Source organism: Prorops nasuta, unplaced genomic scaffold (genome assembly GCF_024137725.1).
Source record: "Prorops nasuta isolate Cenicafe-Biocafe unplaced genomic scaffold, Cenicafe_Pnas_1.2 PNAS00005, whole genome shotgun sequence".
In the NCBI taxonomy this organism is placed as follows: domain Eukaryota; kingdom Metazoa; phylum Arthropoda; class Insecta; order Hymenoptera; family Bethylidae; genus Prorops; species Prorops nasuta.
The window spans coordinates 7,370,791-7,397,624 of NW_027116802.1; the positions used below are offsets into that span (position 1 = coordinate 7,370,791).

The 26,834-nt window shown below is 35.6% G+C and overlaps 5 protein-coding genes across 11 annotated transcripts; 2 read left to right on the forward strand and 3 right to left on the reverse strand.

The window, feature by feature from the left end:
• Positions 1–46: 46 nt before the first annotated feature.
• LOC136773981 (transcriptional repressor protein YY1-like) lies at positions 47–3,996 on the reverse strand. 2 transcript variants are annotated; one of them, XM_066728006.1, is made up of 3 exons: positions 3,485–3,996; positions 1,895–2,450; positions 47–1,819 (listed from the first exon to the last, which is right to left on the reverse strand). In XM_066728006.1, exons 1-3 carry the CDS (start codon positions 3,960–3,962, stop codon positions 1,705–1,707), a joined length of 1,149 nt encoding a protein of 382 aa, XP_066584103.1. In that variant the 5' UTR covers positions 3,963–3,996; the 3' UTR covers positions 47–1,704. The 2 variants fall into 2 exon arrangements, with proteins under 2 accessions (XP_066584103.1, XP_066584104.1); XM_066728007.1 differs by having other exon boundaries at positions 1,895–2,489; positions 3,485–3,995.
• Positions 3,997–4,208: 212 nt separating this feature from the next.
• On the forward strand, positions 4,209–5,042 carry pen-2 (presenilin enhancer). Its single transcript, XM_066726627.1, has 3 exons — positions 4,209–4,566; positions 4,635–4,739; positions 4,807–5,042. Exons 1-3 carry the CDS (start codon positions 4,506–4,508, stop codon positions 4,944–4,946), a joined length of 306 nt encoding a protein of 101 aa, XP_066582724.1. The 5' UTR covers positions 4,209–4,505; the 3' UTR covers positions 4,947–5,042.
• MFS16 (major facilitator superfamily transporter 16) lies at positions 5,040–9,087 on the reverse strand. Of its 6 annotated transcripts, XM_066726621.1 has the most exons (13): positions 8,955–9,087; positions 8,744–8,797; positions 8,486–8,642; positions 8,328–8,384; positions 7,625–8,261; positions 7,479–7,557; positions 7,266–7,401; positions 6,840–7,205; positions 6,319–6,363; positions 6,008–6,209; positions 5,786–5,934; positions 5,407–5,706; positions 5,040–5,344 (listed from the first exon to the last, which is right to left on the reverse strand). In XM_066726621.1, exons 5-13 carry the CDS (start codon positions 7,899–7,901, stop codon positions 5,267–5,269), a joined length of 1,632 nt encoding a protein of 543 aa, XP_066582718.1. In that variant the 5' UTR covers positions 7,902–8,261; positions 8,328–8,384; positions 8,486–8,642; positions 8,744–8,797; positions 8,955–9,087; the 3' UTR covers positions 5,040–5,266. The 6 variants fall into 6 exon arrangements, with proteins under 6 accessions (XP_066582718.1, XP_066582720.1, XP_066582719.1 ...); XM_066726623.1 differs by having other exon boundaries at positions 8,574–8,642; positions 8,744–8,990; XM_066726622.1 differs by having other exon boundaries at positions 8,490–8,642; positions 8,744–8,990.
• A 1,776-nt stretch (positions 9,088–10,863) lies between these two features.
• Positions 10,864–12,145, forward strand: LOC136773234 (regulator of microtubule dynamics protein 1-like). Its single transcript, XM_066726730.1, has 4 exons — positions 10,864–11,105; positions 11,184–11,372; positions 11,456–11,704; positions 11,776–12,145. Exons 1-4 carry the CDS (start codon positions 11,016–11,018, stop codon positions 12,121–12,123), a joined length of 876 nt encoding a protein of 291 aa, XP_066582827.1. The 5' UTR covers positions 10,864–11,015; the 3' UTR covers positions 12,124–12,145.
• A 606-nt stretch (positions 12,146–12,751) lies between these two features.
• On the reverse strand, positions 12,752–14,941 carry LOC136773233 (retinol dehydrogenase 13-like). The gene is made up of 6 exons (XM_066726729.1): positions 14,657–14,941; positions 13,991–14,156; positions 13,801–13,909; positions 13,299–13,613; positions 12,963–13,170; positions 12,752–12,884 (listed from the first exon to the last, which is right to left on the reverse strand). Exons 1-6 carry the CDS (start codon positions 14,740–14,742, stop codon positions 12,788–12,790), a joined length of 981 nt encoding a protein of 326 aa, XP_066582826.1. The 5' UTR covers positions 14,743–14,941; the 3' UTR covers positions 12,752–12,787.
• Between the last annotated feature and the right edge of the window lie 11,893 nt (positions 14,942–26,834).

Below are 26,834 nucleotides of genomic sequence, written 5' to 3' on the forward strand. Positions count from 1 at the left end.
AAAGAATTTAATTAAAATTTTCTATTTCAAATGGTTTCTAATAAAAGTGATTTTGATATTACATACATACGTTAATGTAGCATTAAAATAATTGTATAATAATACATTGCGATGGATAAGTAAAAAATTAAACTATTTCACTTCATACAATAGGCCTTTGATCTTTACCCTATCAAAAGTTATACTTTTTATCCACTACCTAAAAGATGCTCAATTATTACTCTCATCATTAGTTATTTTTTCTCTGATCTGAAATGGTTCTTTTCCTTACACTGCTTCAATTTGAATGATATTTCATATCTTAAGTGACTAATACTCTAATTTATACAGTCTGTTTCAATGGACTTAACATTAATCAGCATCCATAAAAATAAATAAATCTGATTTAAAGAAATCCCCTCTTTCCAAAACTTAACCAAGTTCTTCCTTATGTGATGATCGGTCAAGAGATTTCGTAGATCATATAAACTGAGTAATTGGGTAATTTCAATTTGACCAACGCCGTTTCATATAAAAACACTTCGATTTTATTCAGTACGAAAAATATATCGAAAATGGCGACATCGAGATCACGTTGGACTTACGGACTGATCATGATTAACATTTAAAAAAAAAGAGAAATCTTAAAACTTCGAAATAACACTCTCCACGCACGATTACAATATTTTACAAATCACATAAAAGGTTTGTCCATTTAACCGACAAAAAAAATATCTGTCTTACGAAAACAAATCTCTATAAATATTTTAACCGTTCTCTCTCTCTCTCTCTCTCTCTCTTTTTCTCGCTCGCTTTTTTTCTAGCAAATACAAAATTGGGTAATACGGATGACAATGAACAGTGGTGTGAGATGTTTTTAATTGCTATTTAATGTCCAATACGAAAAACTTATGTATATCATAGTTACTGAAAAACTCGGTAACGCGTAAAATGTAACAATTTTACAAACAAATCGTTGTTCCGATGCTCAGAGCGCATCGCGAAAGTACTTAGAATATCACCGTGTGTGTGTGTGTTTGTATGTGTACTGCGAAAGTACTAAACTAACTTTGCGAGTCTAGAAAAATTCGCAAAGCTTTCCATAAATTCTCTCGATATCGTTTGGATGAGACCGAACAAATCCCATTTTCACATTTTCTCCTTTTCGCTGCAAATTATCTTACAGAATTTTACACACGTGCGGAATTGTAACATAAAATAATAAAATGTTCACATGGTACAATAGATTCCGACGGAAAAAAAATGTATTTTTCGGTTTATTCTCATCAGAACTTCTCCAAAATATACTGTATACAATGTTTCATTTTACTTATAAATATATACAGTCACATGTTATGAGAATGCACTAGGTTTAATTTCTTTCTTTTTCCTTGTTTACCCATTTAGTCTGACATGGAATTGAGCGGTGCATCAACCTACCTTGCATGACTCAGAAGATACAGAATATCTTAAAATGTGAATTCAATCGCATTTGTCAATAGTTTTAAGTGCTCCTGATAACTTGTTTACTCTTCGTCTAAGCACAGAGGTAATTATTTCATTAATTAACTTGACTGCTTAAGATAACTAACAGCTTCAATAACATCCTGTTCACTTCACTCGCTGTGTTTTGAAAATATTTACACTGTTTAGATTAATTAATAATGGTTAATGATACTTCTTAATAGATTTCTCAAGGTACGAGATCATAGATTGGAGGGGGGGCTAATCAGCATAGACGATAAACTGCTGATTATCCACATCTGCAACTTCCACTTGGACAAACTGAGGCTGTTGAAGCTGAATTTGTTGTACTTGTCTTCCGATAGCGTTACGCGATCTGTACAAAAGTTTTATCATTAACGTATCATTCTAAGCTATAAGAAAAATAAAAAAATTTTAGAATTATACTTACTTTGCCTTCGCATGTGTCAATATATGTGATTTCAAGTTCGTGGACTGTGCAAACTTTTTACTACATCCATCAAAAGGACAAACATAAGGTCTGTCTCCAGTGTGAATCCTGACATGCGTACGTAGATTGAAATCAAGACTGAATCTTTTTCCACAACCCTCAAATGTGCACTGAAAAGGCTTCTCCCCTGTATGAACCAACTGGTGCCTTTTTAGTTTTGAACTTTCCACAAATGCCTTTCCACATTCTGCACATACATGCACTCTAGGTCCATGGGTGTGCAAATGCTTTCTCATTGCACTGTTGTCTCGAAACATTTTTGTACAGCCCTTATGTGGACATGCTATGGTACGCTCTACCCCATCCAGGACAGGGGGCTTGCGAACTTTCAGCTTATGTCCAGGTCTTGCGAATTCTGCCAATTGCTTAGGATCTGATAGATCTAAGCCTGGCATTCCATCAGAGACAGAGCTTCCGGAGTGATTGAATTTGGCATTTGACTTGCCAGTCATGTAATCTGTGTAGTCTGGATCAGGCTCTGGATTCGAGCCTTCATCTGGAACATCCACCAGGTGAGGAGCTAATAGGACACTCCCTTTAACAATAACAAACAAGCAATCCCAAACAAAAGCTATTGTACTGTCTTGCATAACTTATAAAAGCTTTACATTTAACATTATGTATAAGGCTATTACTCTAAAAAATAGTTTTATATAGTATAAAATTCAGTTGCTTTTTAAAAAATAATTAGAAAAACTAGGGTTGACAAGCAGAAATTATATACTAAATGATATTATTAAAACTTTAAGATAAGATATGTGAAACTATTTATTTAAAAAAAATAATGGTAAATGAAAATGTCATTCAATTTTGAAAATTCACAAAGCACCAAAGATAGTCTGTGACCAGGGATACAATTTAAGAATTAAGAAAAGTGTTGGAACTGGCAATGATGGGGACAAATGTACTTTTAAATTTGTAAAAAAAATTGATAAAAGATAGAAAAAGAAGCTTGATACAATGAAAAAAGGACAATTTATTGCATTTAGTCTTTTCAAATCATTATTATTATCTACTTAAAATTGCAAATAAAAAAAAACATTAATTAAAAAATATTTTGAAATAAACTTAAGAGATTTTAAAAATTTCACGTAAAATATTCGTTTTAAAATGGTAAAAGGGAAGTTCATCGAATGGAGTTGAGCGGAAGTTTAGTTTGAATCTTAGAGATTGAACGGCGCCATTGCCGAAGTAAGTCTGCGGTCCATTTAAAGAGGCCATTTTCAAAATATGGCTGCCCCCTGCCAGCATAATGGCGTTTCGATCAAAACAAACAACAGAGACTGTCAATGGGCCACGATGGGTGATGCGAATTATGCAAAAGATTTTGCCATATGTACCAGACAAAATAGGATATGATTCCTTGTTAGTATCGATTAGATCAGACCGGAAGTGCGTACGCTGCTGTGCGTGGAAAGCACCAAAGAAAAAGCTGGTCGAAGAATGTCGATAAAACTTAAAAAGAGAGAAAGGAAAAGAGAGAAGGAAAGGAGTAGAGAGATTAAACAAAGATAACAATTGGGAACTTACCGTCATCAGTTCCCGAGGCCCACATTGTCACCGAGAACTCTCCCTCAAGAGTCTTGATCTGAACTTGTTTCTGTTCCCACTTCCTGGCTTTCGTTTCAGACCCCATCTCACCGAAGATAGTGTGATCTCTAAACCTGGATTGCGATTTTCTCGCTTTCTTCGGTGGTTTTCGAGATGGTCCGGGACTTGACTCAACATAAATGTCGTTCTCCGGGACTGGGATTTGATCGTAAACGCTGAGTGGATCACCGCCGACGATTTCCTCCTGGGTTTGCAGAATGATTTCTTCGCGTCCTGGCTCGGGTAGCGGCTGCAGGGCGATCATTGGCTGACCATCCTCACCTTCGATTGTCGTTTCAACCGTTTCACACGGTATCTCCACTGGGATAGACTCGATCTCAACTTCCTGAATATCCGGCTGTATCTCGACTTCAGTTATAATGTCCGAGGACGCCATATTAATCTCCCCTGACGCCATGTTACTAATCAAAATGGCTGTCCGACTCACGATTCTGCGGGGCGGCAGGTTGCATGTCACGTGATCATTCAAATCCCCCCTACGGGTCTTCGCTTCTCCCGACTATTCTCCTTACGTTCATCATCCCCACCAAACCCCCTCTTCATCCCTTCTCCGAGGTAACGCGAGATTTTTTTTCTGAAGTTAGCGACATCTCTCCAAATATTTCTGAATCAACTCTTAATTTTTTACTTATCATACTGTTTTAATAACAAATGCCACCGGTAGAGAGGAAAATTTGATGTTGCTTCTCTGAATTCCTATGTAGATTTCCCAGTCCCAGTTGCCTAATAATTCAATCTAACCTAACTACTACGATAGTTTGAGTAGTTTTTATTAAAGTTGATAAGTTGGGATAGTGTAATTTTAATTTGTATATAGTTTTTCTGTTGATTATCACGCTTTGATTATTTGATAATTTTTTGTGGCTTGAAGGTGGTGTAAGATCTGTTTTAGAATTTTTAAATTTAGTTCAAAATTATTGATGAGTGTTTACTCTTAATCATGGATTTGTCTAGAGTCTCAAAAGAAAAAAAGTTGAGCCTTTGCAAATGGTATTTTCGGGGTGAGCTGCTAGGAAACTGGATTTCATTTTACTTAAACATCTAAATCTTCAGTCTTTTTTTCTTGCAGGTGGATTTGCTCTACTTCCATTTCTCTGGGCTATAAATGCAATTTGGTTCTTCAAAGATGCTTTTCTTGAGCCTTGTTATGAGGAACAGAAACAAATAAAAAAATGTAAGTATACGTTTTAGGAAATGAATTTTTATCATGTGAACTCTAATTATGCTAAAAATCTCTTTAGATGTTATTTATTCTGGCATTGGAGCTACTATTTGGGCTGTCATTCTTATAGCTTGGGTAGTAACTTTTCAAACTCAAAGAGCAGCATGGGGAGAATTTGCTGATTCGATTAGCTACATAATTCCTGCAGGAATTCCTTAATAAATTAGTTATTTAATCATAATATCTTTTATAACTAATTATATTTTTATTTTTCAAGTAATAAAACTTTGACACAGGCGGCGATCAAAATATATTTATTTTTATCAATTTGTAAATCTTCCTTTATAATTTTTAAGTTAATATAATAATTTAGAAACAGTGATTTACCATACTTATAAAATTGGGGCTCTTGTAAATATGCAGTTAAAATCAATTACAAAAGTTCCTAATGATTTGTAAGTTTTAAAAACTAAAAATGGTAATAATTTTATTGTATTTTCTTGGTCCAGCAACCTTCTCCAAAAACATATTTTCTGTTCTTAGTTTGCAGAAGAGCTTACCACGCGTCTCTGTTGTATAAAACATTGAATGTCTTTGTAAACCAGCTTGCTTAGTAACTGAAAATTTTTTCAATTATATCATTTGTATAGCAGATAAAGAAAATTCTATATTTTCTTACCAGTAATGCAGTTACATCTGCAGCCATAAGCATATAAAAAACATTTTGCCATCCATGCTGAGATATAAATCCTGCTAACAATGGACCTACAGCAGCTCCAATACTGCCTGTGCCATCAATAATTGCAGTTACAGTGGCTAAAGCCTTAGAATTTTCCTCTAAGCTGGGATGGGTACCCAATTCTGCAGATACAGCAGTTGTTATCAAAGCATAAGGTCCATTCACAAATATTCCTAGTAATAATAATAATACTATATTGATGCCAATATCATCACTATTGACATAATCGTAGATAAACAGCTGAAAATGAAAGAAATTTAATTACACTTTTAAATACTTTTTCAAATGAGAATTTAATTAATATGCAACAGTAAAAAACCATTGGGACTGCATTAAGAAGCATGCAAGCACAAGTTAGTGCACTTAGTCCAGTGACATCGGATATATAACCAGCTGCAATAGCACCAATGATTCCACCCACATCAAATACAGTTGACAGTTTTGCACTTACAGATGGACCATATGGAGCTAAAAAAAGTATTAATTTGAATCAATTGTTAAAATATGTTACAATATCACAAAATGTATATGAAAATCTTACTGGATGATGAAATATATAAAGGTAACCAGAACAGGAATGTATAGCTTACTAGCTTTGCAAAAAATAAAGAGAGAGAATATTCAATAACTCCAGGTATAGCCAGAGCTCCTCGAAATCCAATTGCACTGTGCCTGATGGTGTTGTGCTGCTGTCTGCGACCTGACAGCATTGGACTTGTTTCAGAAGGTATTGTTAATAAATCCTTAAAAAGAGTATTAATGTGATTAACAATTTTTAAAAGAATAATGTTCATTTCAAATTGCAAAAATTAAGTGTAATTAATACTACAGATGGAACACGCATGCACTTACATTAATAGTAGTGTTCTCACGATGGTTACAGCGATAGGTCAGACACTAGTGGAGTATACAAAAAAATTTTAAAGGACTAAACAAGTGCAAATTATAGTTAAAAACTAAAGATTCAAATAAATTCTTTCATTCAAAGCATTTATGGGTTGTTAATATACATCTTAATTTCACACTTTATCTAGTAGTCTATTACATTAGTGCAAATTTGTTTTATAAATAACTTCTGCCAATTTCATTTCAATAATTTACAATTTTATAAAGTTTCAATGTATAATATATATATCTACATAAATAAAGCAAATTTTTGCTGGTGCAAATTTGTACCTTTACAGTACTTAAATATTAATAATCAAGCAGCATAAAATAAATATTGCCTATCTAATAAAAAAAAGATGAAAAAAAAGAATAATTAACAACTACTTTCTACTTAATAGTCTATAAGGAAACATGCTAATCATTTAAACATGCCAAAAAACTAATAAACTTTGACAAATTTTAAATCAAAATAATTTTGTTCTTACCTCTTCTGTATCATTTATGTTATCATGGTCTCTTGTTTCATTATCTTCATCTGAACTAGTTGTGACATAAAGCTTTCTATAGCCTAAAGGTGCTGCTGACACACAATCTACATCTGTAGGGCTTGGAGCTAAAAATAAAAATATAATGAAACCTACAATGCCCATTACAGCTCCAGGTACCATAAAACTTAAGCCCCAATCAGTTTCAACATATTTAGCCGCTATTGTAGTTCCTAATATATTCCCAACAGAAGTATGTGAATTCCACACTCCAAAAATTAGTCCTCTTTTTCCTTTGCCAAACCAATTGCCTAAAACTGTAATAACACCAGGCCAGCCTGATGTTTGAAATACTCCGCCAGCAATCTATAAAAAGTTATTTTATCAAATTTGAGATATTAATATAATTTTCTAATGGATTTTTACCTGGACAATAATAAAATACCACAGGCTATGAATATTGTATGGTCTTGCTATACCAAATAAATAACAAGAAATTCCTGATGCCAACATTCCAAAAGACAGAAAATATCTTAAATTAACACGTTCTGCTATAAAACCACTATTTAAAAACAATTAGTATATTATATTTTATTATCAATTTTTGTATATAAACAGTTCAATATTATGAAATCTCACCTGAGGAACATTGCTCCAGCATAAGCAAATAAAAATGCTGAATCCAGCATACCAAGTAATGCTGGAGCATCTGCTGTATCTAATGACACAATACTAAATTTTTATTCCTTGAAAAAATATATATTTTTTAAGATGTTTAAACTTACTAAATGGAGCCCAGTCACACCAAACATCTTGATTTGTTTCATTTATAACAAAATTAGGTGGAGGGGACATAGAACTACAATTAAAGTTCAATACATTTTTCACAACAGAAATGGGCTTCCTTGTTAAATGATAAGAGGTATATGCTAAAAATGTTAGCACCAATACTCCTCCCTGATGCCACATTGTTTTATTAAAACCACATTGAGGACAACACCTTTGTAAAAAATATTTTATGATGCATAGGCCCCATGGCATATCACTTATATGCCCACTCATCTTATTTACAAATTCTTTTTGGTTCACCTATCTACTTTAAAAATATCACTTGAAAGTATTAAGCTTCAAAAAAATATCTCACAAAGCAAAAACTCTTCTGTAATTAATTAAATGCTGGATGGAATTTAATAATATATTAAATACAATACAATGGTAAAGAATATAAAATAAATGCAATTATCTCCTTTGGACATTTTAAGATATTTGTTAATTGCATAGCTTTTGTACGTAAGTAGTAGTTTTGGAAACCCCAAAATCAAATTTTATTCATTATCAGCATCTTTATTGCTAAACTTAAATTTAGCAAATATGAGGAATATATCAGACAAGGCTCTAACCTTTGGTGTCATGACTCATAACCTGTCAAACAAAGGCAAAAATTAAAACAGGTCTGGCTCATTAATAAGAGAGAAACATTTTACTTACTTTGAATGAAAGGAACAAAATTTAGTTTATGACAGAAAGGAATTTTATGGAAGAAACCTGAAAGGATACACAAATTGTGGCTCTAAATAACACAGATTAATATTAATCAAATGTCATAACCCTTTAACGGAGTCTAGTCCGTCTAGTCTAACACTAACTAACGTCTAACATCCGTCGTCCGCTCTCATGTGTTTCAGTTGGTTTCAGTTTTTGTATAATGTTGTCCCCTCACCTCACCGTCCTCACCTTCGTTCTCATCGAGCCTTTCACTTTCACTTTCTCCAAGTTTGTAGGTTTGTTCATTTTATGTAGTAACTAAAAATGCGAAATTCTTCATTTTTATCTCTATCATAATTAAATATAATATGTGTATACATATATGTATGTATATATGTAAAAAAAATAAAATATCTAACCCTAACTCAGCTGAGAACAGACCGAAAATGGTAATAGTACTTAAACGAAGAAACCTGTTGTAGACATCAAAAGTAATATCACACATATGTACATATATATCTCTATTTATTTTTCATAATTTTTCATTAAAAACTTATACTTTAGGTGACATACATAATTTACAGTTTTTTTAAAAGCACAGAAATCAGAAAGTATACAACAAAAACATACACGTTTATTTTCTGTATACATATTTACAGCGCAGGCTGACTCAACGGGTCTTGGCAGACATATATACGAACAAACAAAAATTCCATAATACTATTGGCCCAGACGATGACACTTTACTGCGTGCCATGGCCCCGTTCCGCTATTGACTGCGAGTACTGAAAAGCTATATTTAATGTCACGCAAACTATAGATTACTAGTACTCACAACGGAATGCGCCCCATGTGTGCACTGTGCAGTACAGTTATAAGTGAAGTGCATCCGCCATCCAAGCCATCCAAGGTTCCACTGAGCCCATTGCATCAGTTGTAATACCAGAGATGAAACGGGAGATTGCTCATGCGAGGTCCCGAAGCAATCCCTACCGGTAGGCGGCGCTGGTGTTGGCAAACGCGTGTCTCAGGTCCATCTAACCCGTAACGCCATCTATCGGAAGAGACCACGAAGCACGAGCGTTAAGCTTAGAATAGGGTAAAACATATATGCATTGTTGCCAGAAAGCGGAATAAAGAGAGAGCGGAGATATTTTCTCGGACCTCTCTGTCTTTCTCGCTGTTAGCTTCTAGCAGAAGAGTCGAGGCAAAATCTTTCCGTTTCGCTTTGCCGAAAATCTACCAATATTCGATGTCATTTATATTTGCAGGCCAATGCCTTTATACATGATTTTTTCAGCATATTTATTTATCAGCATTGACTTATTTAAATCAATAATAAATTAAGGAAATGCGTATTTGATATATAATAATTATTTTAACTATAATTTCATCGTTATATTTCGCCTATTTCCGTAAAATCTGCATTTCTTTAGTTTATTATTGATTATTGTAAGTCAATGGCAATTTAAAAAAATTTAATCTTAAAAAAAAAAGAAAAGTACCGATCAGGAATCGAACCCGGACCCACGAATCGCCACGCGATTACCTTACCTCTTAGACCACGAGGCTTCTTCAGTGCACCGTAAACAGATAGTCTTTTTAAGGGCTTGAAATCTTCTATTGAACCATATAAATAAACGAAGAACCGACATCTTTATTCATTATTATTCTATCATAATGGTACACAAATTAAAGAATAATTATATAATGTAGATTTTCAAAAGCTTTTCCAATAACCAAGAACGGAAACTGCGAGCGTTGATTATTTATCTTCGTTCTTGGCTATTGGAAAAGCTTTTGAAAACTATTCAAAATATAATTATTCCTTCATTTGTGTACCATTATGACAGAATAATAATGAATAAAGCTGTCGGTTGCTCGTTTATTTATATGGTTTAAAAGAAGATTTCAAGCCCTTAAAAAGACTATCTGTTTACGGTGCACTGAAGAAGCCTCGTGGTCTAGGCGGTAAGGTAATAGCGTGGCGATTCGTGGGTCCGGGTTCGATTCCTGATCGGTACTTTTCTTTTTTTTTTAAGATTAAATTTTTTTAAATTGCCATTGACTTACAATAATCAATAATAAACTAAAGAAATGCAGATTTTACGGAAATAGGCGAAATATAACGATGAAATTATAGTTAAAATAATTATTATATATCAAATACGCATTTCCTTAATTTATTATTGATTTAAATAAGTCAATGCTGATAAATAAATATGCTGAAAAAATCATGTATAAAGGCATTGGCCTGCAAATATAAATGACATCGAATATTGGTAGATTTTCGGCAAAGCGAAACGGAAAGATTTTGCCTCGACTCTTCTGCTAGAAGCTAACAGCGAGAAAGACAGAGAGGTCCGAGAAAATATCTCCGCTCTCTCTTTATTCCGCTTTCTGGCAACAATGCATATATGTTTTACCCTATTCTAAGCTTAACGCTCGTGCTTCGTGGTCTCTTCCGATAGATGGCGTTACGGGTTAGATGGACCTGAGACACGCGTTTGCCAACACCAGCGCCGCCTACCGGTAGGGATTGCCTCGGGACCTCGCATGAGCAATCTCCCGTTTCATCTCTGGTAATACTACAAACAATTTGTGGAATATCAGCTGATTGCACTCTCTAGATGCTATATTTTTGTAAAATTGATAATTGCTTAAATAAATAGCTAGATTATTATCTTTAAAATGCTACTTCGGAATTCTTGGGGTCAAATTAAGCGGCTCTTTAAATTTCAACAAAAGTATCATCACTTAGTTGTTGCAACTTTAAGCACAGTAAATTATAAACTGAATAATTTAAATGTCAATACATATAACTAGTAAGTATTCTTAAATCTTTTGTAATTTTCCTAGGGAAGATGTAAATATTTTTGGTATAAAAGTTTACCATTTAATATACAATTGACAATGATGGGTGTGTGGACTTTGATATCAACAAAAAATGAAAAGAATAATAACAGAGATACCTTAATCACAAGAGCAGATGCTTTATTTGATTTAGATCAGTATCAACAAATTTATGATTTATTGAAGGATTATAAAGTAACCATTTTTATTCAATTAAAGTATTTAAAATTTCAGAAGGTTTTTTATAATATGAGTTTATATTTAAATTGATTTCAAAGGATAGCAAAGATGTTGAAATTTTATGGAGGATTAGCAGAGCGTTGTATAAAATGTCACAGACTAAAAACTCAGCAGAAGCTAAACAGCTGATAGAAGAGGCATTTAACTTACTTACTGAGGCACTTGAAATACAAGAAAATCATTATGCTGTGCATAAATGGATGTCTGTTATATTAGATAGTAAAAGCGGTTTTGAGGGTATAAAAGAAAGAATTAAGCAGCTTTATAATGTGAAACAACATATGATTGTATACAATTTAACTTTGTTTCTAAAAAATTGTACATGAGAAAGAAAAATTTATTAATTTTAATGTTTCAGAGAGCTATGGAATTGAACCCCACAGATGCTACAATATTATATATGATTGGAAATTGGGCATATCAAGTATCTGATTTAGCATGGTATCAACGAAAATTAGTATCAACCATATTTGCAGAGCCTCCAACATCAAGTTTCAAAGAAGCATTAAAATATTTTGAAGAGGCAGAAAAACTTGATCCTTTTTTCTATAGTCAAAATTTATTAATGCTTGGTAAAACTTATTTAAAGCTAAATGATAAAGAAAATGCAAAGAAATATCTTAAACTAGCATCAGAATATCCAGCAAAGAATGATGATGATCATAAAGCTAAAAAGGAATCTTTAAAATTACTTGCTAATATATAATTAGGCATTTCATTATTTTTTTTCTGCATGTTTAAAGTTACACAAGTATAATTTTATAAAATTATGAAAATGTTAAGTACTTTTAAATTATATGAGGTTTTGGTTAATACACTTTTACTATAAATATTATGGCCTGTTCCATTAAATTGAACTTAAGCTTAATGTTAATTTAGCTAAAATTAAATTGCCTCATTTTAACATTGAACACAATACTTAACTCAATCTTTGTTTTAAGTATGTACTAAGCTCAGGTTTAAGCTTAGTTTGATTTAATGTTATAAGGCTATGTCCATTATATAACCAAAATAAAACATTAGTTTTCTATTAAAGTTTACGGTGAGCTATTAATATAATTACTTCTTAAAATTTATATATCTGTTATCACTTACAAATTAAATATTTCTAGGAATATAGCAAAGAGAAATAACTATTTTACAAATAATATAATCATAATTGAATATACCAATTTTTACAATGATTCTATACCTTTATTAACTAGAAACTATGTAATATAAAGGACAACAGAGGAAAGGTCAGCTTTTTTAAATACCTTAAAATACTTAGATAATAAATTATTATTTATTATAAATTTAAATAAATAATAATATGGAATGAAATTAAATATTATATTTTTTAAAAAATTGATATATTTATCACATATTTATTAAGTTAATCTAGTCCACTTACAGCTTGTTTCCCATAACCATTTAGATAACTTTTCACTTGTTATGCTTATATTCATTTCACAATTTTTAAAATCACTAAAATTATAAAAATTTGAAAATAAAATAATATTATAATAGTTAATAATTTAAATATTACATTTTAATTTAACTCACACAAAATATGAACCCGATACATTGTTTACATGCTCATTTAAAGCAGCATAAATAATAGTTTGAGCAGCTTGTTTTGGTGTTTTCAAAAGTGGCCATAAAAATGGTTTTACAAATATTTTACTAATTATGCTAGTAGAATAAGAGGACTCGCGCAATATATCTGTATCAGAAGCACCAGGATTAACAGCGTTAATAGTAACTTTTGATCCTGAATAAGAATAATTAATATTATAAACTAACATTATACTAATATAAGTTAAGTGCTGCATGTACATCATACTTTTATAAGTTTAAATTAATTTTTTAAATAAAGCATGCTTCTATATGTAATTTTACCTTTAAGCTGTAATGCTAATTCTTTTGTAAATAGCATGATAGCCAGCTTACTTTGAGCATATGCTTTTTCTCCGTCAAATATATTATCAGAATTTAAATCCATTACATTAATTTCTCCCTTTCTATAGGAAGGACACGATACATTTATGATTCTAGATGGTTCTGATCTTTTTAATAAATGTAGTAGTAAATTTGTTAATAAAAAATGTCCCAAATAATTTATACCAAGTTGTGCTTCAATCCCTTCTTCAGTAAGTTTTTTCTTATAGTTTCTTTCACCAGCATTATTAATAAGAATGTGTAATTCAGAATTTTCTATATATAAAGATTTAAAATACTATTTATTAAAGTCTAAAACTAAATTATATCTCATTTTATTGTAAAACATTTTATACTATATTTTATTTTATGATAACATTTAAATGTTTTCAACTATTGTTTTTTTGGATTTGCAATAGAAAATCTATATTATTAAAATAATGTAAATTAAAAACAGATTTACCTTTCTCAAATTGCTTTACAAATTCTCTTATACTATTTTGAGAGGCTAAATTACATTTTCTACAGAAAACATTTTTATTCATACTTTCTAACACAATATCTTCACGTGCCTATCAAAAGACAAAACATTTAATATAACAATTTATTTAACACTTATTTCTTTAAATAATTTATAATTAAGTAATTGTTACCTTTTCACACTTTTCTAAATTTCTTGAGGCTAAAACTATTTTAGCACCTCGATTAGCTAGTTCAAAAGCAGTGGCCTTTCCAATTCCATTATTGCCTCCAGTTATAATTACTGTTTTGCCATACAAGTTTTCCTGCCCATCATATATTTGACCACCGATATATTGTCTATATAAATAATTTTGTTAGATAGTTGTGTACCTTGAAAAGAGCTTCATCTATGTTTTAATTTAGAAGTGTTAAAAGTTTATTATATTATAAATGTTTAACATCATACATATATAGTTCTATAGATAATATATAAAAAATAATTGCAATATTTTGTGAAATAAGACTTTTCAATGAAAAAAAAAAAAAAATAAATGTTAAATTATACTATTTTTAATAAAAATGACTAGAAAACAAATAAGTTTACCAGTCTATTTCAACCTCAACCTACTTGTTTAAAACAAAATTTAAATTTAATTTTATTTAAGTAACCAGATATTAAATTGTGCATTCAATTCGTGTTTATTCTGTAATAAAAATGCATTCAGTTGGTCTACAAAGTGAAAACCCATTAATTTTGTATAATTCTATATGTTATATGACACTTAAATTTAATTTACTTTATGTACAATTATACCAGAGATTAGCAATTTTACTACAAGATTGTTATATAAAATTACTTTAATTTAATGCTTCCAGCATAAATTGTGCCTATTCCCGAAAGAAATAATACATAATTCTTTAACTTTTCTGTCTTTCTTGACATTATTAAAAATTAATTTACATTTATTTTCATTTATTTAAAAAAAATGTATTCTCTGGACGGTGAAATCGATAAAGCAAAAAAAAGTTTTATACAAATACTACAATGCTCTTTATGGCATTGCTCAAAATTGTAGGCTTTTTTAATCTTGTTTAAAGCAGGGGCTGGACACTCAGGCCCAGTTTAAAGTTCAGGACCAGGGGGTGACACAGCCGTGTTAAGAAGTGGGGCCGTGATTGCAGCGCCACCTAGGAACTATGAGATTTTTTGAGGAACCCCAAAGGCTACACATCTTGTAGCGTGGACACTACATACATTGCTTTCCTTTTACACCTAAAGTTGAGTCTGATCGACTCTTTGCATACAGTTTAAGTTACATAAACTGTACTCAACTGAGTCACATAACTGAGATTTAACTGAGATTTCGTGAAAAAGGAAAGCACCTATATACAACCAATGCCAGGTATGGCTTTTTCTAATGTTTCGATGCATTTAGAAACTGCTTTAAAAAGACACCAGCGCTCTTACTATGTAGTGCTAATACGCGCGCCTATGTATAACTCATCCTCGCTTATCTCGTATGTACACAATGGGAAATTAAATCATATGTAGCTCAGGCATCAGATAGTGTAGTAATGAATTAAATAATATAATTCAACCCGGGAAAGAAAACTATAGTATAATTAACGGGAATCCGTATACCGACATTACATAGCGAAAACTATTTCGCATGCAACGTCGTCATTTGTTGACGGATTGTAAAGTTATTACAGGTTTTTGGAAATGCCAGAAGCTTATCTACTAAGTTACGTTAGGAAAATTAACAAAAAATGAAAAAAAATTTTAGTTTAAATAAATATATTAACATTATTGAGAAATAACAATTAAATCGCAAAATCCCCCAACGTACTTTACTAGATAATGTTCATACGTTTCCAAAAAGTCCACAAAAATGCAAATCTGTCAAGAAATGACGATGCTGCATGCAAAATAAATAATTGAAGAATTTCGTGTTGGCGACTTCCCGAACACGAAATTCTTCCATTATTTATTTTGCATGCAGCATCGTCATTTCTTGACAGGTTTGCATTTTTGTGGACTTTTTGGAAACGTATGAACATTATCTAGTAAAGTACGTTGGGGGATTTTGCGATTTAATTGTTATTTCTCAATAATGTTAATATATTTATTTAAACAAAAATTTTTTTTCATTCTTTGTTAATTTTCCTAACGTAACTTAGTAGATAAGCTTCTGGCATTTCCAAAAACCTGAAATAACTTTACAATCCGTCAACAAATGACGACGCTGCATGCGAAATAGTTTTCGCCCTGTAATGTCGGTATACGGATTCCCGTTAAGGTGTGGTGTGCTCTTGGCACTTCTACAAGATTCCCAAAGATCAGAAAATTAATTCGAATCATTTACTAATCGGAAGGGATCTTGTAGAAGTGAGCCCCCCCACCACGACAAGGTGGCACACCGTCGGGGAGGGAGGCGGCGCCGCCTCACCTGAAACAAAAAGAAAACAAAAATATACTTGAAAAAACGAGTATTCAACCCGAAATGTGGAAGGATTTTCAAAGAAAATATTTCCACATTTCAGATTCTAATTAGGAATTTCAAAGACAGACAAAGATATTAATTAATTAATAAAGCATGCTACAAAAAGTGAATGAATAGAGAGACTAACTAAATTGTTACTTCTTTCTAGCTGTTAATTGAAAAGCTTCCTCCTCTCGAGCGTGAATGTTAATTCACACAAAGGTCAACCAGATCATGACTGATACTCTCCTCAGTGACTAATTACCCTTACATTCTTTGTCCCTTGGTGTGGATCTGAGTTGTCACACGAAGAACTACTACGTCGAGGAAACGATTTACACATCAATAAAGATGGACCCCTATTAGGTGAACTTAATGAGCCAACGTCGAGAGTCCACAAGGACAAAGTAAGTAAGGGTTGATAGTCGCTGAAGGAGGATCAGCCCGAGCCAGTTGACACTCGAGAGTCCACTTCTCAATAAACACCTGTGCTTGAATTAACAATGAATGAAAGTAATAAAAGTAAATTTGCCTATCCTTGAAATTATTTAAATAAATGTGGACTTAAGTAAACGGAGAGTGTTTACTTCCTACTCCTTGGTAGCCTTGTCCTATAAGCGTCCTTCCTAAAACATAAATTAAATTAAACAAATATGAGAAATAAGAAAAGAATGTATTTGCCTGTACGTCTTCCTCCAACGACGGTTCGATTCCGAATGATGGTTTGACTCACTCCAACCCAGGGTGGCAATGGCGCATGATTGGTGTCGGTTCGTGTTGGATTTATGCCGACAATCGACAATGTGGTCAATACCCATGGTCCTCTCCCGATCCAACTGAAACAGAAAGAAAACAAAAATATACTTGAAAAAACGAGTATTCAACCCGAAATGTGGAAGGATTTTCAAAGAAAATATTTCCACATTTCAGATTCTAATTAGGAATTTCAAAGACAGACAAAGATATAAATTAATTAATAAAGCATGCTACAAAAAGTGAATGAATTAAGAAACTAACTAAATTGTTACTTCTTTCTAGCTGTTAATTGAAAAGCTTCCTTCTCTCGAGCGTGAATGTTAATTCACACAAAGGTCAACCAGATCATGACTGATACTCTCCTCAGTGACTAATTACCCTTACATTCTTTGTCCCTTGGTGTGGATCCGAGTTGTCACACGAAGAACTACTACGTCGAGGAAACGATTTACACATCAATAAAGATGGACCCCTATTAGGTGAACTTAATGAGTCAACGTCGAGAGTCCACAAGGACAAAGTAAGTAAGGGTTGATAGTCGCTGAAGGAGGATCAGCCCGAGCCAGTTGACACTCGAGAGTCCACTTCTCAATAAACACCTGTACTTGAATTAACAATGAATGAAAGTAATAAAAGTAAATTTGCCTATCCTTGAAATTATTTAAATAAATGTGGACTTAAGTAAACGGAGAGTGTTTACTTCCTACTCCTTGGTAGCCTTGTCCTATAAGCGTCCTTCCTAAAACATAAATTAAATTAAACAAATATGAGAAATAAGAAAAGAATGTATTTGCCTGTACGTCTTCCTCCAACGACGGCTCGATTCCGAATGATGGTTTGACTCACTCCAACCCAGGGTGACAATGGCGCATGATTGGTGTCGGTTTGTGTTGGATTTATGCCGACAATCGACAATGTGGTCAATACCCATGGTCCTCTCCCGATCCAACTGAAACAGAAAGAAAACAAAAATATACTTGAAAAAACGAGTATTCAACCCGAAATGTGGAAGGATTTTCAAAGAAAATATTTCCACATTTCAGATTCTAATTAGGAATTTCAAAGACAGACAAAGATATAAATAAATTAATAAAGCATGCTACAAAAAGTGAATGAATAAAGAAACTAACTAAATTGTTACTTCTTTCTAGCTGTTAATTGAAAAGCTTCCTCCTCTCGAGCGTGAATGTTAATTCACACAAAGGTCAACCAGATCATGACTGATACTCTCCTCAGTGACTAATTACCCTTACATTCTTTGTCCCTTGGTGTGGATCCGAGTTGTCACACGAAGAACTACTACGTCGAGGAAACGATTTACACATCAATAAAGATGGACCCCTATTAGGTGAACTTAATGAGTCAACGTCGAGAGTCCACAAGGACAAAGTAAGTAAGGGTTGATAGTCGCTGAAGGAGGATCAGCCCGAGCCAGTTGACACTCGAGAGTCCACTTCTCAATAAACACCTGTACTTGAATTAACAATAAATGAAAGTAATAAAAGTAAATTTGCCTATCCTTGAAATTATTTAAATAAATGTAGACTTAAGTAAACGGAGAGTGTTTACTTCCTACTCCTTGGTAGCTTTGTTCTATAAGAGTCCTTCCTAAAACATAAAATAAATTAAACAAATATGAGAAATAATAAAAGAATGTATTTGCCTGTACGTCTTCCTCCAACGACGGTTCGATTCCGAATGATGGTTTGACTCACTCCAACCCAGGGTGGCAATGGCGCATGATTGGTGTCGGTTCGTGTTGGATTTATGCCGACAATCGACAATGTGGTCAATACCCATGGTCCTCTCCCGATCCAACTGAAACAGAAAGAAAACAAAAATATACTTGAAAAAACGAGTATTCAACCCGAAATGTGGAAGGATTTTCAAAGAAAATATTTCCACATTTCAGATTCTAATTAGGAATTTCAAAGACAGACAAAGATATAAATTAATTAATAAAGCATGCTACAAAAAGTGAATGAATAAAGAAACTAACTAAATTGTTACTTCTTTCTAGCTGTTAATTGAAAAGCTTCCTTCTCTCGAGCGTGAATGTTAATTCACACAAAGGTCAACCAGATCATGACTGATACTCTCCTCAGTGACTAATTACCCTTACATTCTTTGTCCCTTGGTGTGGATCCGAGTTGTCACACGAAGAACTACTACGTCGAGGAAACGATTTACACATCAATAAAGATGGACCCCTATTAGGTGAACTTAATGAGCCAACGTCGAGAGTCCACAAGGACAAAGTAAGTAAGGGTTGATAGTCGCTGAAGGAGGATCAGCCCGAGCCAGTTGACACTCGAGAGTCCACTTCTCAATAAACACCTGTACTTGAATTAACAGTAAATGAAAGTAATAAAAGTAAATTTGCCTATCCTTGAAATTATTTAAATAAATGTAGACTTAAGTAAACGGAGAGTGTTTACTTCCTACTCCTTGGTAGCTTTGTTCTATAAGAGTCCTTCCTAAAACATAAAATAAATTAAACAAATATGAGAAATAAGAAAAGAATGTATTTGCCTGTACGTCTTCCTCCAACGACGGCTCGATTCCGAATGATGGTTTGACTCACTCCAACCCAGGGTGGCAATGGCGCATGATTGGTGTCGGTTCGTGTTGGATTTATGCCGACAATCGACAATGTGGTCACTACCCATGGTCCTCTCCCGATCCAACTGAAACAGAAAGAAAACAAAAATATACTTGAACAAACGAGTATTCAACCCGAAATGTGGAAGGATTTTCAAAGAAAATATTTCCACATTTCAGATTCTAATTAGGAATTTCAAAAACAGACAAAGATATAAATTAATGAATAAAGCATGCTACAAAAAGTGAATGAAAACAGAAGCTAACGAAATTGTTACTTCTTTCTAGCTGTTAATTGAAAAGCTTCCTCCTCTCGAGCGTGAATGTTAATTCACACAAAGGTCAACCAGATCATGACTGATACTCTCCTCAGTGACTAATTACCCTTACATTCTTTGTCCCTTGGTGTGGATCCGAGTTGTCACACGAAGAACTACTACGTCGAGGAAACGATTTACACATCAATAAAGATGGACCCCTATTAGGTGAACTTAATGAGCCAACGTCGAGAGTCCACAAGGACAAAGTAAGTAAGGGTTGATAGTCGCTGAAGGAGGATCAGCCCGAGCCAGTTGACACTCGAGAGTCCACTTCTCAATAAACACCTGTACTTGAATTAACAATGAATGAAAGTAATAAAAGTAAATTTGCCTATCATTGAAATTATTTAAATAAATGTGGACTTAAGTAAACGGACAGGCAATTAAGCCTTACTCGTTGACAGCCTTGCCCTATACTTGTCCCTCTTAAAACTTAAAAAAATTAAACAAGTATGAAAAGTAGAAAAATAATTAGGATATTTGTCAGTACGTCCTCCTCTGATGACGGTTTGACTCCAAATAACGGTTTGTCTTTCTCCAACTGATGGAGAAAAGGGTACAGGTTTGGTATGAATTCCATATCGAATATATATCGATATTGGACAGTTTTGCCACTAGGAATAGTCCTCTTCCACTCCACCTGAAAATAAGAAATGTTAATAAAATTTGAAAAAACGAGTATTTAACCTGAAATATGGAAGGTTTTTCAAAAAAAATATTTCCATATTTCATTTTATAATTTGGAATTTCAAGAACTGGCAAAAATGGTATTTAATACGAAGATTCTACCAAAAACATACGATTATAAAAAAAAGGGAAAATGGTATTTGATTCTAGTTATTAATTGAGATGCATCTTTCTCTCGAGAGAGTGAACGTTAATTCAATTAAGATGTGCCTTTATTAGTTAAACTGGACATGTGGGAAGATAGAATCTCCGTGGAAAATGAAGTTGAGGTGATTCTTTTTATTTTAAAAGGAATTAAGAAACCTGAAAATGATACCCTACCTAATACCGAAAACTATAATGACTATCTAATTAACAAAGCTAAAGAGCCTACATATAACGCCAATCTAAACCTAATGAAAAACAGAAAATACGCGCAAAATAGAAATAGACGATACGGAGGATCTGAAAAACATTAAAAACAAAACAAGAAATGATTTTAACCGAAGAATGGTCAACTGTAACCTACTGATAGGTTTTTGGTCATTCTTTAGTTAATACAAAAAATTTCCACGGTTTTACCCGTGGGACTCACTCATTCAGCGAATTCCCAGCCATAATTCATACATATTCTGCGACAATACCGAAGATGGGAATGGTGATGTTGATGGCGATGATAATGGCGTTTATGATGACGATGGAGCTGAGGACGCTGACGTTATGCACTCGCGAAAAAATGATTTTTAAACGGCACTGCGCGAATTCTTTTTAAGGTACACTTCTCGCGACAACCGCACTACGCGACGAGCACTTCACGACTGACACTACGAGACTCGGATTATTCAAAAGGCACTACGCAACGCGATTTCTTTTTAACGTACACTACCGGGACAACTGCACTACGCGACCAGCAGTTCATGACTGTCACTACAGATTCTGATTTTTAAATCAGCAGTGCGCTACGTGATTTCTTTTAAACGTACACTACGCGGGAGAACCGCACTACGCGACCAGCAGTTCACGACTGACACTACAGACTCGAATTTTTAAAGAAGCAGTGCGCTATGCGATTTCTTTTAAACGTACACTACGCGGGAGAACCGCACTACGCGACGAGTACTTCACAACTGACACTTTGAGACACAAATTATTCAAAAGGCACTACGCGACGCGATTTCTTTTTAACGTACACTACCGGGACAATCGCACTACGCGACGAGCAGTTCACGACTGTCACTACAGATACTGATTTTTAAATCAGCAGTGCGCTACGCGATTTCTTTTAAATGTACACTACGCGGGAGAACCGCACTACGCGACGAGCACTTCACAACTGACACTTTGAGACACAAATTATTCAAAAGGCACTACGCGACGCGATTTCTTTTTACCGTACACTACCGGGACAATCGCACTACGCGACGAGCAGTTCACGACTGACACTACAGACTCGGATTTTTAAAGTAGCAGTGCGCTACGTGATTTCTTTTAAACGTACACTACGCGGGAGAACCGCACTACGCGACGAGCAGTTCACGACTGTCACTACAGATTCTGATTTTTAAATCAGCAGTGTGCTACGCGATTTCTTTTAAACGTACACTACGCGGGAGAACCGCACTACGCGACGAGCAGTTCACGACTGTCACTACAGATTCTGATTTTTAAATCAGCAGTGCGCTACGTGATTTCTTTTAAACGTACACTACGCGGGAGAACCGCACTACGCGACGAGCAGTTCACGACTGTCACTACAGATACTGATTTTTAAATCAGCAGTGCGCTACGCGATTTCTTTTAAACGTACACTACGCGGGAGAACCGCACTACGCGACCAGCAGTTCACGACTGACACTACAGACTCGAATTTTTAAAGAAGCAGTGCGCTATGCGATTTCTTTTAAACGTACACTACGCGGGAGAACCGCACTACGCGACGAGTACTTCACAACTGACACTTTGAGACACAAATTATTCAAAAGGCACTACGCGACGCGATTTCTTTTTAACGTACACTACCGGGACAATCGCACTACGCGACGAGCAGTTCACGACTGTCACTACAGATACTGATTTTTAAATCAGCAGTGCGCTACGCGATTTCTTTTAAATGTACACTACGCGGGAGAACCGCACTACGCGACGAGCACTTCACAACTGACACTTTGAGACACAAATTATTCAAAAGGCACTACGCGACGCGATTTCTTTTTACCGTACACTACCGGGACAATCGCACTACGCGACGAGCAGTTCACGACTGACACTACAGACTCAGATTTTTAAAGTAGCAGTGCGCTACGTGATTTCTTTTAAACGTACACTACGCGGGAGAACCGCACTACGCGACGAGCAGTTCACGACTGTCACTACAGATTCTGATTTTTAAATCAGCAGTGCGCTACGTGATTTCTTTTAAACGTACACTACGCGGGAGAACCGCACTACGCGACGAGCAGTTCACGACTGTCACTACAGATACTGATTTTTAAATCAGCAGTGCGCTACGCGATTTCTTTTAAACGTACACTACGTGGGAGAACCGCACTACGCGACGAGCACTTCACAACTGACACTTTGAGACACAAATTATTCAAAAGGCACTACGCGACGCGATTTCTTTTTACCGTACACTACCGGGACAATCGCACTACGCGACGAGCAGTTCACGACTGACACTACAGACTCGGATTTTTAAAGTAGCAGTGTGCTACGCGATTTCTTTTAAACGTACACTACGCGGGAGAACCGCACTACGCGACGAGCAGTTCACGACTGTCACTACAGATTCTGATTTTTAAATCAGCAGTGCGCTACGTGATTTCTTTTAAACGTACACTACGCGGGAGAACCGCACTACGCGACGAGCAGTTCACGACTGTCACTACAGATACTGATTTTTAAATCAGCAGTGCGCTACGCGATTTCTTTTAAACGTACACTACGCGGGAGAACCGCACTACGCGACGAGCAGTTCACGACTGTCACTACAGATACTGATTTTTAAATCAGCAGTGCGCTACGCGATTTCTTTTAAACGTACACTACGCGGGAGAACCGCACTACGCGACGAGCACTTGACAACTGACACTTTGAGACACCAATTATTCAAAAGGCACTACGCGACGCGATTTCTTTTTACCGTACACTACCGGGACAATCGCACTACGCGACGAGCAGTTCACGACTGACACTACAGACTCGGATTTTTAAAGTAGCAGTGTGCTACGCGATTTCTTTTAAACGTACACTACGCGGGAGAACCGCACTACGCGACGAGCAGTTCACGACTGTCACTACAGATTCTGATTTTTAAATCAGCAGTGCGCTACGTGATTTCTTTTAAACGTACACTACGCGGGAGAACCGCACTACGCGACGAGCAGTTCACGACTGTCACTACAGATACTGATTTTTAAATCAGCAGTGCGCTACGCGATTTCTTTTAAACGTACACTACGCGGGAGAACCGCACTACGCGACGAGCACTTCACAACTGACACTTTGAGACACAAATTATTCAAAAGGCACTACGCGACGCGATTTCTTTTTACCGTACACTACCGGGACAATCGCACTACGCGACGAGCAGTTCACGACTGACACTACAGACTCGGATTTTTAAAGCAGCTGTGCGCTACGCGATTTCTTTTAAACGTACACTACGCGGGAGAACCGCACTACGCGACGAGCAGTTCACGACTGTCACTACAGATTCTGATTTTTAAATCAGCAGTGCGCTACGTGATTTCTTTTAAACGTACACTACGCGGGAGAACCGCACTACGCGACGAGCAGTTCGCGACTGTCACTACAGATACTGATTTTTAAATCAGCAGTGCGCTACGCGATTTCTTTTAAACGTACACTACGCGGGAGAACCGCACTACGCGACGAGCAGTTCACGACTGTCACTACAGATACTGATTTTTAAATCAGCAGTGCGCTACGCGATTTCTTTTAAACGTACACTACGCGGGAGAACCGCACTACGCGACGAGCACTTCACAACTGACACTTTGAGACACCAATTATTCAAAAGGCACTACGCGACGCGATTTCTTTTTACCGTACACTACCGGGACAATCGCACTACGCGACGAGCAGTTCACGACTGACACTACAGACTCGGATTTTTAAAGTAGCAGTGCGCTACGCGATTTCTTTTAAACGTACACTACGCGGGAGAACCGCACTACGCGACGAGCAGTTCACGACTGTCACTACAGATTCTGATTTTTAAATCAGCAGTGCGCTACGTGATTTCTTTTAAACGTACACTACGCGGGAGAACCGCACTACGCGACGAGCAGTTCACGACTGTCACTACAGATACTGATTTTTAAATCAGCAGTGCGCTACGCGATTTCTTTTAAACGTACACTACGCGGGAGAACCGCACTACGCGACGAGCACTTCACAACTGACACTTTGAGACACAAATTATTCAAAAGGCACTACGCGACGCGATTTCTTTTTACCGTACACTACCGGGACAATCGCACTACGCGACGAGCAGTTCACGACTGACACTACAGACTCGGATTTTTAAAGCAGCTGTGCGCTACGCGATTTCTTTTAAACGTACACTACGCAGGAGAACCGCACTACGCGACGACAGTTCACGACTGTCACTACAAATTCTGATTTTTAAATCAGCAGTGCGCTACGCGATTCCTTTTTAACGTACACTATCGGGACAACCGCACTACGCGACGAGCAGTTCACGACTGACACTACAGACTCGGATTTTTAAAGTAGCTGTGCGCTACGCGATTTCTTTTTAACGTACACTACGCAGGAGAACCGCACTACGCGACGAGCAGTTCACGACTGTCACTACAAATTCTTATTTTTAAATCAGCAGTGCGCTACGCGATTCCTTTTTAACGTATACTACGTGGGACCACCGCACTCCGCGACGAACACTTATCAACTGACACTACGAAACTCAGATTTTTCAAACGGCACTGCTCAGCGCGATTTTTATTTCAACGTATACTACGCGGGACAACCGCATTCCGCGACGAACACTTATCGACTGACACTTCGAAACTCGGATTTTTTAAACGGAACTGCGCGACGCGAATTTTATTTCAACGTATACTACGCGGGACAACCGCACTCCGCGACGAACACTTATCGACTGACACTTCGAAACTCGGATTTTTTAAACGGAACTGCGCGACGCGAATTTTATTTCAACGTATACTACGCGGGACAACCGCACTCCGCGACGAACACTTATCGACTAACACTACGAAACTCGGATTTTTCAAACGGCACTGCTCGGCGCAATTTTTATTTCAACGTATACTACGCGGGACAACCACATTTCGCGACGAGCACTTATCGAATGACACTACGAAACTAAGATTTTACAAACGGTATGCGCGACGTGAATTTTATTTCAACGTATACTACGCGGGACAACTGCACTGCGCGACGAACACTTATCGAATGACACTACGAAACTAGGATTTTACAAACGGTATGCGCGCGACGCGAATTTTATTTCAACATATACTACGCGGGACAACCGCACCCCGCGACGAATAATTATCGACTGACACTACGAAACTCGGATTTTTCAAACAGCACTGCTCGGCGCGATTTTTATTTCAACGTATACTACGCGGGACAACCGCACTGCGCGACGAACACTTATCGATCTACACTTCGAAACTCGGATTTTTCAAACGGTATTTCGTGGCGCGAGTTTTATTTTAAGGTATACTACTCTGGAAAACCGCACTCCACGACGAGCACTTATCGACTGACACTACGAGACTCGGATTTTTCAAACGACACTCCTCGACGTGAAATTTTTAAACGCGCTCTCTCACTCTTTAGTGAAGTCGGTAACCGTAACAGAAATAAATTATTGCATGTAATTTTATAGAGTTAATTTTAATTTATTTAACTTTAATATAATTAAAGTAAAATTGGCAGGCTTTAACAGTCTTTGAGGCTTCTGTCTTTATTCGCTGCAGCACTCACACACACATACACAATAGATACGCTCCGCACTGACTGTAGTCACAAATTTTCTATTTATTACGCGAATTACACACAGATAAAAGCTTTTATTTTCATCACACACTGCATTCATTACTATATATTCTATTAAAATATCCCAACTGCATTACTTAAATTTCCCTCTTGATATAATTAAATATGCGGAAATTATATAGAAAAGTTAAGTTTAA

Bases quoted from the DNA above. Each gene is read 5' to 3' on its own strand.
- MFS16 (XM_066726621.1), bottom strand. From the start codon at position 7,901: ATGAGTGGGCATATAAGTGATATGCCATGGGGCCTATGCATCATAAAA. The intron at 7,558-7,624 runs GTAAGTTTAAAC...TTGTGTCATTAG, and splicing joins GTGTGACTGGGCTCCATTTA to ATACAGCAGATGCTCCAGCA. The intron at 5,935-6,007 runs GTAAGATTTTCA...TACTTTTTTTAG, and splicing joins TTTATATATTTCATCATCCA to CTCCATATGGTCCATCTGTA.
- LOC136773981 (XM_066728007.1), bottom strand. From the start codon at position 3,962: ATGGCGTCAGGGGAGATTAATATGGCGTCCTCGGACATTATAACTGAA. The intron at 2,490-3,484 runs GTAAGTTCCCAA...TTATTGTTAAAG, and splicing joins GGCCTCGGGAACTGATGACG to GGAGTGTCCTATTAGCTCCT. The intron at 1,820-1,894 runs GTAAGTATAATT...ACTTTTGTACAG, and splicing joins TTGACACATGCGAAGGCAAA to ATCGCGTAACGCTATCGGAA.
- LOC136773233 (XM_066726729.1), bottom strand. From the start codon at position 14,742: ATGTCAAGAAAGACAGAAAAGTTAAAGAATTATGTATTATTTCTTTCG. The intron at 13,614-13,800 runs GTAAATCTGTTT...CTTTATATATAG, and splicing joins TGTAAAGCAATTTGAGAAAG to AAAATTCTGAATTACACATT. The intron at 12,885-12,962 runs GTGAGTTAAATT...TTATAATTTTAG, and splicing joins GTATCGGGTTCATATTTTGT to TGATTTTAAAAATTGTGAAA.
- pen-2 (XM_066726627.1), top strand. From the start codon at position 4,506: ATGGATTTGTCTAGAGTCTCAAAAGAAAAAAAGTTGAGCCTTTGCAAA. The intron at 4,567-4,634 runs GTGAGCTGCTAG...TTTTTCTTGCAG, and splicing joins TTGCAAATGGTATTTTCGGG to GTGGATTTGCTCTACTTCCA. The intron at 4,740-4,806 runs GTAAGTATACGT...AAATCTCTTTAG, and splicing joins ACAGAAACAAATAAAAAAAT to ATGTTATTTATTCTGGCATT.
- LOC136773234 (XM_066726730.1), top strand. From the start codon at position 11,016: ATGCTACTTCGGAATTCTTGGGGTCAAATTAAGCGGCTCTTTAAATTT. The intron at 11,106-11,183 runs GTAAATTATAAA...TAATTTTCCTAG, and splicing joins TTGTTGCAACTTTAAGCACA to GGAAGATGTAAATATTTTTG. The intron at 11,373-11,455 runs GTAACCATTTTT...TTGATTTCAAAG, and splicing joins ATTTATTGAAGGATTATAAA to GATAGCAAAGATGTTGAAAT.